The sequence below is a fragment of the Toxoplasma gondii genome, chromosome IV (genome assembly GCF_000006565.2).
Source record: "Toxoplasma gondii ME49 chromosome IV, whole genome shotgun sequence".
Lineage (NCBI taxonomy): Eukaryota > Apicomplexa > Conoidasida > Eucoccidiorida > Sarcocystidae > Toxoplasma > Toxoplasma gondii.
Genome location: NC_031471.1, coordinates 2612623 through 2629285, shown reverse-complemented (window position 1 = coordinate 2629285; position 16663 = coordinate 2612623). Strand labels below are relative to the sequence as shown.

The 16663-nt window shown below is 50.5% G+C and overlaps 2 protein-coding genes across 2 annotated transcripts; one reads left to right on the top strand and one right to left on the bottom strand.

Annotated features, from left to right (window-relative positions):
* Positions 1–2227: 2227 nt before the first annotated feature.
* Positions 2228–4201, top strand: TGME49_237880 (hypothetical protein). The gene has a single exon (XM_002371980.2). It carries the CDS (start codon positions 2642–2644, stop codon positions 3134–3136), a length of 495 nt encoding a protein of 164 aa, XP_002372021.1. The 5' UTR covers positions 2228–2641; the 3' UTR covers positions 3137–4201.
* A 1981-nt stretch (positions 4202–6182) lies between these two features.
* TGME49_237870 (FYVE zinc finger domain-containing protein) lies at positions 6183–14755 on the bottom strand. Its single transcript, XM_018780508.1, has 11 exons — positions 13951–14755; positions 13072–13162; positions 12632–12706; positions 11886–11889; positions 10973–11026; positions 10016–10220; positions 9497–9592; positions 8810–8960; positions 8368–8441; positions 7857–8139; positions 6183–7122 (listed from the first exon to the last, which is right to left on the bottom strand). Exons 1-11 carry the CDS (start codon positions 14346–14348, stop codon positions 6997–6999), a joined length of 1557 nt encoding a protein of 518 aa, XP_018637921.1. The 5' UTR covers positions 14349–14755; the 3' UTR covers positions 6183–6996.
* Between the last annotated feature and the right edge of the window lie 1908 nt (positions 14756–16663).

Below are 16663 nucleotides of genomic sequence, written 5' to 3'. Positions count from 1 at the left end.
TCGACACTTTTCATACCCCGCCTAGGCCCAGCGCCGATGTTCACTTCCCTGCTCGCTTGAGACCTCCTCTCAGCATCCGTCACAGAAGGCGTGAGGGGTGGATGTTGCACTGATCTTTGCATGTCTATCAGGCGAAAGAGGCCTGAAGCGGAGGAAAAAAAGGTAAAAACCCAGTCTTCGCCAGCAGGTTTTCTAACCGCAGCTCGACAGGCTGCTGATCTTGAGAGGAGGGGGTGAGGTGGGCGAATTCGGCAGCGGGGGGTACACCATGTAGAACTTGAGTCGACTGGGGACGCGCGTCTCTCCTTCGTTTTCTCTTCTGTTCTGAAGCAGTCGCGCATGTGATCCTGCATCCATGTGGATACGCGCCTCTCTGCGTAGCCCCATCTGGAGATCGACACGCTGAGGTACACTTTCGTGTGTCGGATGCGGGGTACTGGGTTATTATGTCGGCAGGCGAGTGTCCTCAGACGTTGCGCGTGAGCAAGAGATTTGCACACAAGATCCTGCACTATAGACACGGCGATACACCTGGGCGTGTACCGAAAGCCACATCTCGTGTAGCCATCAGTTTTCGTTATCTCAGGTGTTCAGCTTGTAAACAGGTAGATAGGTTTCCACACAAATCTGCAGACAGGAAGCGTGCACGCATGTGCTGACAGACAAACAGAAGAGTCGGTGACAAATGGTGAGTCTGAGAAAATCCCAGCAGCCGATAACAACTACGGGCACATGTTCACGAAGTACGGCATTCCAAAGGACCCCTCAGGAAAGAAGTTTCTGACTTCGTGAGCCTGGTTTGCGATCGAAAGCACTATTTCATTCGTACTCCACGCTCAATCTGACGACACATATTCCTTTATGATCCCAGACGTTGGCCAGTGAAGAACGACGCACCAGCGATGAGAGAATCGTCAGCTCTCAATCTTTTGTCGATATGCGCTTTCTCGTGCCGGCAGTGTACCTGAGTACCCATAACTCACCCTAATCGTCTCACTGATCCTCTGGCACCTTACCGCTCCTGCTTTCTTCAGAGTCCCGGTTTTGTCTGTATCACGGTGTCCATCCTTGCACCGTATTGCTTGTTTTCTTTGCTTCGGTATCTTCCTGTTCCTGCGCCTGTGTTGCATCATTCCAAGCAAGCTTGGTCTCCTGGCAGTTCGTCAAATAAATGTCGCACTTCTGTTGTCGCAGATTGTTCCTTCCATCTGGGTACCTCCGGCACACGATTCTGTCCGATTGAAATGCACACCGCTTCAGAGCTCGATCGCTCCCGTGATGTGTCACACTGCTGCCTAGTTGAAAAATGCACATGCAGAAGTCAGGGGAAGGCCAACTTGCAAGCAAACGACAGTTGTTTCGTGCGGGTGGAATTGTGGAGAGGCAATTTCTTCTCTCGAAGGAAACTGGATAACCAGGCTGCCCGCCGGGAGGGAACCCAGGTAATGCCATTTTTGCGGACCGACAGAGCGGGGGCTGGAAGTTAAGGGAGGAACGAACTGCTGATAGAAAGGCGTATGATACTAGCCTTCTTCTCCAGGTCGTCTACTGAGCTTCTAGACTCCAGCACCACAGCTAACAACCGGCTTTGGTCCTCGAGAGGTGAGTTTCCGCAGTACGAGAGCGGTAGCCTTCACCTCCTTAACAAAACCGTGGTGCTGAAATACGAAAGGTCTGTGAAGTCGTCCAACAATAGAGTGTAGGCAGGTGCACCAATCTTGCTCGGCAAACCGGCTCTTTCTGTTAACGGGGCACCGCTTCTGAACAGCCTGCTCCTGCCTTAGCGGAGACAAGAATATCCTATTTTCGTTGTCTTCCCTGTTTTAGGCGGTTGGCATAGCCGCCTGAACCGACTCAGCTCTAAAGACCGGCGGCAGTCTCTCAACACAAATTTTTCCTAAGGTTTGTCACCAAACTCTGTACGCTGAAATGCTGTTCTGAAGGACGGTAGTCTGGCCGTTGTGTTTTCCTCAAATGTGTTTCTCCCCCTAACGTTTTGTGTTTTAATGTTGAACCGAATGTCAGCAGGGATCAAAGGGTTCTGGGATAGACAGATGCCAGAAAAGAAGACGCGACGCTCAGCTCAAAGACAACCGTGGCTGTTCGCAGGGTGCTCCATGTCTCATGTAGCACTCTGTCAATTCTTTGTACCTCAACTTCTCTGGTCTCACACAAACTGTGTGATAGTAGGTTACAGACATTCTACTTAAAATTAACTGGCTCTGCAAACCCTGAAGCTGTATATACCGCGCTGAAAAGCTGTTTGTATTTGTCCGGAGACGCGTTGCGCTCCCCCATTTCCGACGCTGTTTGTCGTGTTGTCGATGCCAGTGTCTCAGCGGCAGCGTCAACCCCACATGCGGGGGTTTCTTGCGGGCAGTGTCTGCGTCTGTCTGTCTCGGCAACCTGCATGAGTCTGTTTTTTTGAGCCTGGGGACGCAGCGTTTTGTTCAGTGTATATCTTGTTTCTTTTCTCGTAATTGACTCCCGCTTGCACTGATTCCTTCCCGGTTTTCTCCGACGTCGTCTCTAGCCTCGTTCGTCCCCACGCCCTTCTCGTCGCCCCAAAGTGCTCGCGCCGCGTCGTGGATAGCTCTGGGACAGTTGCAAAGAAGTACGCTTTTGTGTTGGCGACGAAAAGATGTTGCACCACTCCGTTTGCTTCTGCTCGGCGCGGGGGTTCATCCCGGCGATGAGGAAATTCACGATCGTTGCCGTGGTCGTTTTCGCCCTCCTTGGCTGTGTCTCCTGGCAGGAAAGTGCCTTCGTGAGGGGAGCACCTGACCAGGCGCAAGCCGCAGTCTCTGACAAAGAATCCGAGTCCCGTGTGTCTGCAGAGGCAGCCGCGGAGAAGTTGTTGGCAATGTTGGAGCAGGACCCTGTTGACATGACCTCAATCATGGAAACCGCGAAGAAATGCTGTGTGAGGCGGAAGTTCGAGGCTCGTGTCTACGCCTTTGTCCAGGAGACGCTGAAGGATCTGGGTCTGAACGTGGACCCGGCCGATGCCACGGATGTGGTGCTATCGAAGCTCAACCGCAGTCACTGGAGGTACAACGGAAAGCCTGGTGATGCCTCTCAAGCTATTTACAAAGCGCTCGAGGAACGCACTGCGGACACGACATACTTCCAGTAAAGGAGACCCGTTCTTTTAATAAAAACCAGCACACACGTGTGTTGACGGTGTTCCACTTTTTTTCTGCTGCGATGGCAACATCAAAGGCATCAGAGAACACGTGAGCTTTTTTTTTGAAACACTGGTGGTGAGGCTTTAGCAAGACCAGAGAAAAGCCGAAGCCCTATACCACCACGTTGTCCGCTGTAAATCTCTGCTTCTTCAACCCTCGCCTTTTTCTCGTCTCGTCTCCGAAAGAGAACTTGTTCTTCAGCTTTGCTCGACAAAGCCTGAGAACTTGCTCTCCGGCAACGCGTCTGAGCGTTATAGTTGCCGAGCGAACACAGAGACCCTTGCACCTGGTCCACGAGTGGTGGAAAAAGACGCCGCCTCCAAAGAGGCACCAATGCCAGTGTTGATCCATTGAAAGAATGAACTGTCGACGTATCGGGACTAGCTGGAAACTCCGGAGGAACACGCGACCGCGACGGCGTCCCCGTGACGATGTGGTTAGCAGAGGTTTTGTGGGTGAAATAAAACGACAGAGTTCGCTTTCTGGTTCACTAGCAGACCCAGAAACAACTGTTGGTGAATTCGCGTGTTCGACCCAATCGTTTGGAGCTGGGACGGGCTTTTCTGTATGTCTCCCGGGGTTGACTCCGGAGCAGGAAAACCCATTCGAGAGAGGCGTGTGTGAAATGGAGTGAGCTTGAAGCGCCAAACCTGCTGGTTCCTTTCGTCTGTTTTTCTCACAAGGTGCTTTCCTTTTGCTGCTGGCAGAGGGTGATACCACACGAACTACGGTGTGGTGTGATATACCTTGATGGAGACTCTTCGACGGCTCTCGGATGAGCAGCCGCCTGCCAAAGTTACAGTCCCAAAAGTGCCGACATTCGGGCCACTGTATAAATTTTTCTCTTGCTGCTGACGGCGTCGTTGAAACACCCTTAACGCATGGCTTAATCGAGAGTAACAATTCGTTTCAGCGTCATTCCGACGAAACAGCTTCGCTGTAGACGATCCAGTGAACAAAGACCTTCAAGATCTAAAACTGACATGCCAACATCCAAACCGGTAAATAGCCCTGAGTACGTTAACATCCCTTCAACGATAAACGGGACTATGGCTTCTTTGAGCGACTCGGCAGGCACAACGCATAGCGTGAAAGCCTTTTTCTTTTATTTTAGTGAACGGATATTCTTACCATAGATTACCTTCGCTAGGTACACACACGCACATGTGTCAGAATTTTCATGGCGAGCGCATTCCACACCACGTGCAACTCAAGCAGGATTCTTTCAGAGCGCGCTAGTTTCCTGTGGTGAACTCTCAGTCCTCTCTAACGAGCAAACAACGATCCCGTATCTTTCTTCAGCAGGCCTTTGCATGTTGAATTAGTGTAAGCACAGAACCAGTCCTGTAGTATGTTGTATGATATTGAAGTCGAACACTTTTAGCTGCACGACGTACCCGAAACACTTGAAGAACCACTACCGCCAAGACGCGTATTGGCGCGTGGCCGTCAGGGGTTCAATTGTGAGAGGGGGCACTGGAGTCTTGGATACCAATGGAACGATGCTCCCGTGAACAAGAACCAAAGTATGCGTCAGCAGGCACGCAATCCCATTGACACACTTGGCGCCTTCTCTGATGTGTGCTGGTCCGGCAACTATCCAAAAGGTTCGAGAAACGAACGAGTCAATATTTGTCCACTAAGCAACCGGAGACGCTCGATATATCACACCGGCGTCGCTTCACTGAGGCCCACGGAGACCGTTAGAAAGCTGCGTTGAATGCGGCAAATTCATGCCTAACCTTTATAACCTAGTTTCGACGTTGGTGCACAGACGGACATAAATAATCCTTGTGCCGCTCTGTACGTTGTGTCGCGTCTTTCGCCGTCCAGTGCGTTGGCTCAGCCACAGCGTCAACTCCCGTTTCTTCAACCTTTCCGTAGCGACCGCCACTTCAAAGCGTCTTGTGCAGAGCTCTCCTGTTTCGTCAACTGCAGAGAGATTCCTGCTCGACAAACTCACTGTGAAATCCGATTGGCACGGCATCCACGCTCGACACTCTCATTCCCAAGTGCCGACAAGGGCGCCGTGCACCCTGCTCACGCTTAAACACTTTTCACCATGAAAACCTGCAAGACTCAGTTGCGTTATGTTCGAACTCTACCCTGCATGCGCCTCTGCTGTGGGTTCGGAAACCACTGTTTGAGGGAACAGGCACGAGCTCCTATTTCCTATGTTAGTTAAGCTCTATGCTTCTTCCCCAGACTACGCATGCCGAATCCGGTCGCTTCACCTCCTCGCGGGCGTCTAGGTTTACTTCAGAAGCGCCTTGTGCAGTTGCTAACATTCACCATCTGGGTAGACAAGTAGCCGCTGTGGGTTTGGGCATTATTACGTGAGTGGCGGCAACACGTGGCATCTGCGTTTCCCGATGGAGTGAGGATGCGCGGGCGGGACTGGTGCAGAAATGCTTTGAGATACCGGTTCAGTGAAAAATAAGGAAACCTTTTACCCTTACAGGGATAAGAAAGAAGGTCTAAGTACTTAGAGACGATGAAGGATGCAAGAGGAACACGAAAAACATATTTCGAGCTGAAACCGCTGGACATGCCGCTAGCTGGAGTCAGAGAAGAGTAGGCGAAGGCATATTTATGATGGCGTTTGCGGTCTAGACAAGGGAAGACCAAGTGGAGAGTCCTGCAGCGCTCTTTGCAGCGGCTTTTGCGCGGACAAGAGTACACCTAAAACTCTCGTGCAGCTCGAGGAATCGAGCGACGAAGATTCGATTTGCGTCCTACTGTTCTGCATCGCAAAATTCATTTGTACAGAGGCAATGTCTACATATGTGATAATTCCAATATCCGTTCTAGCTGCGGTCTTTACGTTCTGAGTGCCGGCTTCTACGGAGGCTATGGCAACTTATTTGTCGCCCCAGCGAGCATCGTGGGAATAAAAGCATCAGGCACTCTTTGATTCGTCTCAGCGCGGTCGATCTGCGCAGATACATGTGTTTACTGAAACGTGAGGAGACCGAAGCGAATTTCCATACGTCGGCGCCGCTTTGCTCGGACGGATAGACACTTGGACGTCTCGAGCGCCCTCCAGCCCTTTCAAGGAGAGACGCACTGCAACGCATTCTGCACGTGCGTCCCTGTTCGACTTTCTTGCGGGAGAAAGTCCCGACAAACCCTCTAGTTCCAGCAGGAAACTCAGCGGAATCAACCGACGTGGATTCACATGGGAGCAGCGCCACAGAGATCGTGCTTCGAACGAGAAAAACGTTGCAACGACAACACGCACAGAGTACAGCCAGAAAGGACCTAGGGGCGAACCACGTGTGAAACAGCCCGTCAACAACGCGCTATCACGGGGAGATACCAAAGAAAAGTGCGAACGCCTGATGCTTAGCCGAAATCAACAGTAAACCACGGACGTTATTTGAGAACCCCCCCAAGATAGCTTTTCTCGATCTTGCAGAAAGGGTGGCCCGCCACTGCTCGCGGCAACGAGACGGCGACTCCTTCGCTGCTGGAAAAAAACGCAAACGTCCAGCGTGAAAGCTCCTGTGGCTTCACCAGCAACAAAGTTTCCTTCTTTTTCACCTTGCCCGGCTTTCAATCCCCACTGCTGCAGACGCCAGTAGGATCCGAACCAGTGCACCAGAAAACCCAGCTTTCTATCCCGCACAAAGAAGAGCCGGAGAAAGGCAGCCGATGTTTTGAGGAGAGACACACTGAAACTCGAGAGGGAAGAAGGTGTCGTGGGACACTGTAACTCCCTGAGCCTAACGCACACGTGGACTCCGCTGGCATCAAGTAAGGGAAATCTCGAGACCTTCTTCACAGAACTATTTCCTCTCGAAAAGCATTACTGGATGACGCATGCAGACCGAGAGCCGCCAACAAAGTACCTTCTTCGTCTCCTACAACAGCAACGGCGGCAACGCACCCACAGGGACTGGAACCACGAGCCATGGAAGCGATCTTGGGAGTCCTGAGAACAAGAAAACAAAGAAAAAGTTCGTTGCCACTTCCTCTCCACTAAACCGCGCATTGTGGATCGACATGCAGCCGCTCACAAAACAGTTGTATATACATATCTCTGTATCTATACTTCTATATGTATCTATATCTCTCTGTAGAGCATATTCCCCACCAGGGAAAACCATTTCTGAAAGCAGCTGCATTTTCCTGAAGCGTTTCACGCAGAACCCAGATTTCGCATGTTGGACGGACTGCTCGCCGCGCAGGAACAATCGACCAAGGCACTGTTGTTGCTCGCAGGTCCTTTTGGTGAAGCGAAGGAAAGAAGTGAAGAAGACTTCTGTTGACAATTTATCCTGTGGACGAGGGACAAGAGAGCTCGAGAGAAGGGAGAGGAGATGGCGCTGACCCGTCAGCGGCTTCTCGCGACTGCACCGTCTCTGCAGGGTGTGCCTTGCTTCCCTCATCGCTTCTCGGTCGGCACTTTTTATCGTCTTGTTGCCGCCAGAAAAACGCGCCGTCTGCCTGTCGCCATCCTTCTCGCCATGCTTTTGCTCTTGAGCACCAGGACTTCTTTCCTGGTTCTCTCATTCCTTAAAGAGCACCAAGAGAGACACTGACAGGTTGCCTCAACTTATTCGCGCTTGCTGGAAGCTACCCTACGCGTGCTGCACGACTCGCGCATCGAACGTGTCTTTTCGCTGCCTTCCGTTGTTTCTGCCTTCTCCCCCATAGGCCACTCACTCCTAAGCCATCGGCAACTGTGAACGCGACGGCGAAGTCATCCAAATCGTCGGTTCGCCCGACAATCACTGGTCTCCTCGAGAGATCTGAAGGGTCTCTGCCAAAGAAGCTCCCTTTCAGGATCGAGGTGTCTCCTGGAGACACACCCGCCGAGGCGCCACGACCGCGGTCGGAGCCAGAGCCCCTCCAAGTGTAGGGCTCCACAGTCGAAGCCAGAGAGGCGGCAGTGTCTCCTCGGCCAGTTGAGCGCGAGCGCGAAGGCGACTGCGCGGCCGCTGATTTGCTGAAGAAACAAAGGCCACCGAGAAAGCGCGCGAACCTGAATGGGTGTTTCCAGCACACTGTGCAGTTCTAAAGGTCCTTTCTTCCAAACCGGAGGTTCGGTAGTTGGGGCATCCGCTTGCAGAGAGACAGACAGAGAAGAGCAAAGAAGATACAGGCACAGCTGAAGAGCGCACAGAAAGCGCCGAAAGCAAAAACTCCACACAGTGAACTGAGGCGTCGCTCCTACCTCTCCAAAGTCACACAGCGTTGCTGAAGCCCGACCAGCTGCCGCCGCTGCTCCTCCAACTCTCGTTTCTGCTCCTGAGAACCACAGACACCTGAGCCACGATGCGAGTTCTCGTCTGCCAAAGCTTCGACTCGCGACTCCTCAATACCGCACGACGTATCATCGACAGCTGCTACCTGTGTGCCCTGTAGATGATTCATTCTTGTTCTATACATACGTGTATGTGTATGTATGAGTATGTAGATGTAAATGTGTGCGGGTGCACATGAATAGGTATGCATGAGCACCTGCTTTTGCACATGCATGTGTATCCATGCGCATTTACCGGTACCTGCATTTCTGTGCATTCGTGTGTTGTGTATGTCTAGAATATTCATGCACCGAAGCTGCATGTTCATGGAATCTGCATATGTCGTTCGAAGAGAGTTTCTGCTCGACGAACCTCCACGACAGCCCGCAGAGCTTCCCGGTCAGCTGCAACCTCCTTCATTTGCGTCATCTCCACTCGCGACGCATGCAAGCACCTCTCCAGTTCATACGCGTGGCTTCGGTGCTCGTCCCTCTCGCTCTCAAGCGCCTCAAGTTGCGCGCGTCTGAAAATAAAAAGAGAAAATAAAAGAGAATGTCGCCTCCGTACGCAACTCATTGTGCTTGCAGGTCCCTCTGCAGCGAAGGAAACGTACCAGAAGATAACCTGTTCGTCTGCATGTCCTGTCCTCAAGGCCGACGACTCAAAAAGGAAAAATAAGGATTTCTTTGTATCTGTATTATCTAATCTATGCACATGAATGTACATGCGCATATGAAAAAAAAGCACATATATACATGTAGGATTTATACACAGATGCACATATACTGAGATGACGCCGCTCACAAGACGCCGAGGAGATGGAAAGCATTGCGAAAGGGCGCTGCATGCGCTGAACAGGAGAAGGGGAAAAAAGAAACACCGAGAGTTGGCGAGTCAAAGCGAAAGCGAGTGCTCCTCCGATCGATAAAAGTTGAGGAATTGAGAACTCTTCCGCACACAAAGAGGAATTTTATAAAACACATCCAACATACGCAAAACGATGCACGAGGAAGAGGCAGGAAAGAAGAACGCAAAAGTTCGCTTTTTGAGGATACTCACACGTCCTCAAAGTCCTCCTCGTACTGCTGAAGGCGCTGTGTCAATTGCCTCAGGCCGTTTTCGCTCTGCCGCATCAGAAGGGAGAATTCGTCCTCGCTAAAAAGACAGGGGAGCATCTTCACAAAAACTCAAGTCAGCCTCGAGGAAATGCCCCTCCCCTCTCTGAGTTCGCGACAGAAGAGAGAAAAGAGACACAAAAAGAAGAGGAGGGAACACGGCGGAACCGCTGGCAAAGTGCAGGAGGGGGACGCAGGGGAAAGCAAACGAGAAGCAGGAAGGGGAAATCTGTCAACCAAGGAAGTTCTGGTCTTTCCGTCGGCAGGCCGCACGAGGGCTTCAAAGAACGAAGAGATGAAGAAGTCTCGCTAGCGAGAACGAGAACTGGGTTGTCTGTCTTCTGTCTCTCCTAGCCTATTCAGCATCCCAGGCATTATGATGTCTCTCTGGATATTCAACTTGAGTTGCGGAGACGAGCCAGTGCGCGTTATGCGCTCAGAAAAACAGTCAAAGAATCGTTACCTGGTCCATCCTGCTGCTTGAGCTGCATGCGTCGACACGGAAGGCGGATCTCCCGGTGTACGCCCAGTCGAGAAGCAGAGACTGCGCTGAGTTCCCGAGAGAAGAAGTCCTTCGACTTCGAGGAGAAAAGAGCGAAAGCCTTCGAGTTGCTTCGTCTTCTCTTCCAGCGCAAGTTTCAAGTTCGCATTGATTTGCTCCTTCACGTCTGACGCAAACAGAGACAACCGCCCAGAGTGTCAGTCTCTCCTTCGTTGTAGCGCTTGTGCGCGCTGAAAAGCCTCTCCTCGCAAGACGAAAAACTGCACCGGTGGAATGTGCAATGTGAACAGACACGCGACGCCGGAAGGACGACGTGTAATTCTCCTCCCACACTCGTCAAATATCTGACGAGAGAGGGAGAAACCCTCCACTCATACACATGAAAATGTAGAAGTACATGGAAGTACGTCTTCGCTTGCATACGTATATATACACATGCATCCGCATGTGTAGATCTATTTGCATAAAAATATATCCATATGAACATATATATATATATACAGAAATATATATATATATATATGCATGCATACAGATGTATATAGATATATGTTCGTATTTATATACATACATATATGTATATATATATATATATATATGAATATACGCATATATATGTGTACGCATACATACGTATATGAATGTACACACGTGTCACTGTGCAGGTATGTATATCTGCATGATTGTGAGCTTCGTCATGTTGAGTCAATATCTTTGGCCTAAAGCACGCCTCTTGACGAAAGCATCCTGAGGTTGCGAAGCAGTGAAATCGAACGCGCCGAGCTCCCAGCAGTGCGGCTCCATATCACAGGTGCCATGCGCTCTACAACGTTCGCTGTTTGCGCTTTGAAGAAGCCACTGAGACTGTCTCCCCTGTGTCGTTTTACAGTCGATATCTCAGCGGGAAGAAAGCCTCACCGAGATCCTCCTGCAGGGAGAGGGTGTGAGAGGACGCACGGGCGAGGGCACAGTCTGCAGAAACGATCGAGAGCGGCAGAATGCAGATCTTTCCGAGAAGATGTTCCGTGATGCGTATGTGCCTTGAAAAGCCGTAAGCTCCACTGTGATGCGACCAGAGAGCGAAAGGACGAGGCTCACGACATGACAGAGAGGACGCGGTCGAGACGAGAACTCGACGGTTGGCGGATACGCTTCCAACGCGTTACTCACCTGTGCACACTAAACAAGTGTTGCTGGTAAATGTGACTGTAGGTGCTCATAAACAAGGAACTCGACAGGGAAGAAGCCATACGCACACACCAAAAGGTGGAAAGCTGGGGAGATACGTAAACTGGTGCACCGTCTAAACATCCGGGAGAAAGACCACAGAAGAAAAGACGATTGTGGCACGAAGACAAAGCGAGACAGGAGCGCGACAACGCTGAAACGCATGCAGGAAGAGAAAGTACACTTGCGGTCTCTCTCGCTTCCGTGCCTTTTGTCAGCGCCACTCCGCCAAGTCCCGACAGCACCCACAGATTCGAGTCTGCTTTGCAGAATTAACTCAGAGCGCTAACGGGTCTGCAACGCGTGACGCGAAACGATTGATGCATGCCACACACACGCTGTGTCTCGGCAGCAACTACGCCGAGTCTTACAAGACCGAGCGCTCTAAACCGTACGCCCTTCTCTCTCCTCTCTCCCATGAAAAAGCATACACAAACAAATACATATATATATATATATATACATGTGTATGTACGTATGCATGCATTTATACACAGAGCTATATATATATATATATATACATATATATATATATCAACGGCTGCATGTTGTGAGATTGGGAGCGTCAAGGCGTCGATGTGTCGCAGATCTTGAGTGTTCCTACCGTCCTGCAAGCAGAGAATCACAGGAGCAGGGTCAGAGAAGGAATCGGTGAATGAGACAAGGTCCTGAGTGAAGCCGACGCAACTGTGCGCCACAATTTTCCCTCTTTATTTCCAAAAGTTCAGGCAGAAAGTTGGTCTGGGATTTGCACCGAAACACGTTGCAAACGAAGCCACTGAACGTAAATCGCGCCCACGGAGGAGTGCCCTGAGAGAAACAGACGCGCCGTAGAGGCGCACTCAGCGAGGAGAAGAGACTCGAGGTGGAGAAGATCTCAGTGCAGAGAAACGTCAAAGATTCACATGAACCCAGCGACTGGGAAACGCTCGCCATATGCCACGGGGCACTAAAACGGAACGCACGCAACGCACTTGCGGTGTATATACGTCTGCACCCGTAACGACAGCAAGCACCTTCCCCTGAGACAGTGCCTACAACAGCAGAAATGCTTCCGTGAATACACGAGTGGAATTGCGCGTATCGACGTCCACACATACACATGCCTACACACTGGATTATGCGTATTCACACAAGAGTCAACAGAAGGATACGTGTACAAATATATATATATATATATATATATATATGCAAATGAATACGCATTGCGCATGCATGCATTGATACAAGATACGTTTATGTATATTTTAAAGCGAGTGAGCAAAAACATGGAGGTGGATGTATGAAGATAGAGAGACCGTGTCTACACAGTTTTCTCTGGGAGTGTTTGAGGTGTCGCGCCAAGCTTACACAGACGCGAACTTTCTCGAAGTAGCCGAGGTCGGGGAGTCGAATGCGCGTGGTCGAGCACTCCCCACAGAAAACCTGGAGAACGAAACGCAGGAGAAGGAGAGGCCGGTCAAGGAGAGGCAGACAGACGCCGTCGGTCGAGAGAGAAGAGAAAACCGAGGAAGAACAGCTACACAAGTGAACAACTGAAGAGAAAGAAAAGCCAGAAACACCCCAGGGCGCACAAGAGTCAATAGCGCTTCCAAGGTTCAGAGCGATCCGGAGGAGTTCCTCCAAGCGCCACTATAAGCACGAGTGGCAGAGACGACGAGGAGATGGAAAGAAGCAGAGACGACCTTGCGACTCCGTGCGCGGCTCAGACGCGCCTTCCGGCTCCAACAAGAAGAAACTGAGAAAAGAAGAAGGCTCCTCATTAATCTTCCAAAAAACTCCCGACCTACCTTTCCGCATGCTCGACAGTGATGTTTCCAGTGTGTCACGCTGAAGAGACTTCCACAGTGGCTGCAACAAGTCACTTCGTCGCTCGGCACCCTGGTAAAGAAAACAAGTACTCAACACTCACTCATGTGCACGACTTCCTATACATATACACATATATATACATATATTTATATATATATATATATATATATATGTTTGTATGTTCACGTGTCTCCAGGTACATTCCTGAGCATATATATATATATATATATATATATATATATATAAATGCGTAGAGGGAGGAGGGCGAAGAAGTGGAGCGTAAGAGACAGAAGGAGGCAGGAGATAGCGCAAAGGATAAAGAGAGGAGGAGACATGGAGAACTCCACGAGGTGACCGGGGCGCAGACTGCAACAGTGTCGTCAGAGTGGAAGACACAAAAGGAGAACGGAGTGTACATACACCTGCTTCGCGGGTAAAGAACTTTCACTGGTCCTCCTGCTTTCTGTCTCTCTCTTCTTTGCCCTGTCTCAAAGAGAGGAATGTGTTTCTCGGGAGTCCTTCTTGATCGGTTCCAGCTTCGTTGCCTTTTCTTGTCTAGATAACACAACAAGTCGCGTCTCTGAAGAAAGTCCTACTCGGTTAGGAAATTTGTTTGAAAGTTCATACACACAACACTTACACCAGTGGAAGGACTTCTTGTGTTTTCCCCTTCACCACTTTGCTCTCCTTCACCACCTTGCTCTTCGTTGTCCTTTCGTTCTATCCCATGAACGCCTGTTGTTCCTTTCCTTCCAGCTTTTTTCGTCGTCTTTCTTCTCTTTGCTTGTTCTTTCTTTCCTCCACGTACACGTCACTTTTGCGTTTTCCTTTCCTTCGCTGCAACTTTTTTTTCTCACCAGTCGACGTTTCGGCCTGCGTCAGGTTCGCCTGAGCCTCGCGGGAGTTCGGCAACACGAGCGGTTGGCTCACTGTCTCTCGCGCGACTGAACCTTCGTGGATTTTCGTTCTCGCTCATGTCACTGGGGACCGGCGACAACTTCTTCCGTGTCTCGCGCGCCGCCTTTTCTGTCGCCTCCTCTCCTCCACCTCTGCGCACTCGGGGACGACCAGACGAGCACGTAGAAGCGAAGGCAAAGGAGGCGAAAGAAGAGGAGTTGGAAGGAGAAGTAGAAGAAGAACTGGAAGAAGAGGAAGAAGAAGCCGCGGCTTGTCGTCTCTCCCTCTCCGCTGCTGCATCTCCCATCGGTCGCGGGGAGACCTCTGGAGGGTCGGAAGCCGAGGGCGAGACAGGCATCTTTGCGGCGGGTGTGTACAGGGCCTGAAAGGTCTGAGTAGGCTTTTCGCTGCGAAAACAGAGAACCTAGTTTGTTCTCCGGTTGCTGTGCACCACCGCCCTCGCGGTCTGCTGACAGCAGCTTTAAAAAATGATTGTTCTCAATACTCCACCACGTGGAAGTTGCTCAACATCGACTGTGTTGGACGTATCTCTGCGAGACGGGGAGAAGAAGAGAAGCGCCCGAGCGTTTCTGTTCTCAGAGCCGAGGCGTTTGGAGTTGCCTTCGACAAAAAGCAGCGCAAAAAACGAGAGCAACACTTTCGGACTGGAAGACCTATTTTCAACTTTTTCAGACAGAAACTTAGCATCTGGAATCAACTCTTCCGGAGAGAAGGGAACATGAAGCGCGGTGTTGTGCCTGCGGCGTTCGGACAGTCGACTGACGGTGTTTCGAGAGTAGGTAAAACGAGTACACCGCAACGGGTGGAAGGCAAGACGCAGTCGAATACGAAGAATCGCAACGATGCGGCAACACACACTTAAAAAAACTCCTTTTTCCTCCAGAAGACTCAATCGAGTGAGGCAGCGCGAGGTGACGAAGAGGCACACATCCTTGGCTGTACACGCGGCAGCTCTTCCCGCTGGGGTGTGCGTACACCCTGGAGATGTTTTGTGGACACCGGAGAGGACGGACTGGAAGCTGGAGAGGGAAGAGAAAAAGCGAGAAAGAGAAAACGAAGCCAGAGAGGGGAGAAAAAAAGCGAGAAGGCCGCGACGGTGAGCTGCGAAGAGGAGAAAGCGTTCTGGAGAAAAAAGAGGGGGAAACGGCTGAGGACAGATATAGTGACGACGTTGTAGATACACGAGGCAGCATGTAATAAAAGATGGCGAAACGCTCGCTGCGGAAGGACGTAAGAAACTCGATGAAATGCACAAAAGTAAAGGAAGCACAGAGAGAACAGCACCACGCGCGAGACAGAACAGCGGAGAGAAAAGAGGGCACTGACTGAGAAAACCGCATTAGAGGCTGCGGAGAGAGAAATGCAAAGAAGGAAGCTCTATTGGCTAATATGGTCAGAAGCAGAAAGCTTTGACAGGAACAGTCCAAAAAGGACTGAGATTTGAACTGCCCATCTTTTCTCAAGCGCGTTTTACATGCACGCAGGCAAGAGAAACGAGAAAACGAAGCAGAGTGGCCTAGAAACAAATATACGGCCATACGATGTATAAATAGATATATATATATGTATTAAAATTTATATGCATTATGCATAAGGTGTGTTCAATTTCGAGATGGAAATAGTACATCTGATCGAGATACAAGGTAGCTTTCGGCGAGTGTGTCAACAAGACGAAGCTCCGCTGAGTCTTGTCCCTTTCTGTGTTCTCGCTTGTTCTGTTTCGTCTTTTCTGTGCGTCATTTCTCTCGTTTCGCAGACCCTTTTATTTCACAGGCTGTCTCTTCCCTGTGCCGTCCGTCTCGACTTTTTCGCATAAGTTCGAATTTTTTGATTTATTCCAGCTCGTTCAGAGGTTCCTGGGGCCTTCTTGCGTTTGCTTGTGTACACTTCTTCACTTCTCCCTCGGCTTTTCCATGTTTTTCTGCATCTTTCTCTGCATGCTTCGTCGAAAAAAAGTCATCACTACAGAGCTGAAGGACCCAGGTCACGTTCCACTCTCTGTTCTCTGAGACTGCGTTCAGCTGTAAGCGGGGTCTCCTTCTACAGTTTTCTCCGCGTGTATTTATGTGGAGAACGGAGGTCGCGGCGACTGAAACGCTTAACTTTTAAGATGGCTTTGGCTGCAGAGCACACCATTGAAAGACAGGCATATCTGGAAAGGTGACTCGCAGATGCTCTGGGTGCTCCGTTTGCTCGCTGGCCAGACATTGACTGTATTTACCGGGCACACTCACAGAAATAGTATATGTCGCAAGAGCAGCGTTCTTCTTCTCTCTCCGTCTCTCTGTAGAAAAGAATTCGAAGCTTGTCAGAACGCATCTCCGTACTTCGCTCGTCGCGTTTGCCTCAGATTGAATTCAAGACCTCCACTAACTGTATCGTGGCGTAGGTCGCATGTTCCTTGTTTCCGACCCGCACTCGCGTACCCTTTTTGGGGGTCTTTATCACTGAACAGTTCGAATAGTGGTAGACTCGAAAAGTTCGCAGTTCGCTTACACCGCGTACTGCACACGTTCGGAAAGAGATCTCGGCAGCTTTCCCTCCTCACCTTCTTTTACTTCTTTTTGCAGAACATGCATTCACAGAGCAGCTCTTTTGGATTTCTGGCCAGGCCTCGCTTTTTAAAAACGTGGGCAACTGTTTATCTAAATT

Excerpts from the sequence above, each read along its gene's own strand:
- TGME49_237880 (XM_002371980.2), top strand. The coding sequence starts at position 2,642 with ATGTTGCACCACTCCGTTTGCTTCTGCTCGGCGCGGGGGTTCATCCCG.
- TGME49_237870 (XM_018780508.1), bottom strand. The coding sequence starts at position 14,348 with ATGCCTGTCTCGCCCTCGGCTTCCGACCCTCCAGAGGTCTCCCCGCGA. Across the intron at positions 13,163-13,950 it reads GCAGGCCGAAACGTCGACTG|GGTGCCGAGCGACGAAGTGA; the intron begins GTGAGAAAAAAA and ends TTTCTTTACCAG. Across the intron at positions 8,140-8,367 it reads CGCTGTGTGACTTTGGAGAG|CAAATCAGCGGCCGCGCAGT; the intron begins GTAGGAGCGACG and ends TTGTTTCTTCAG.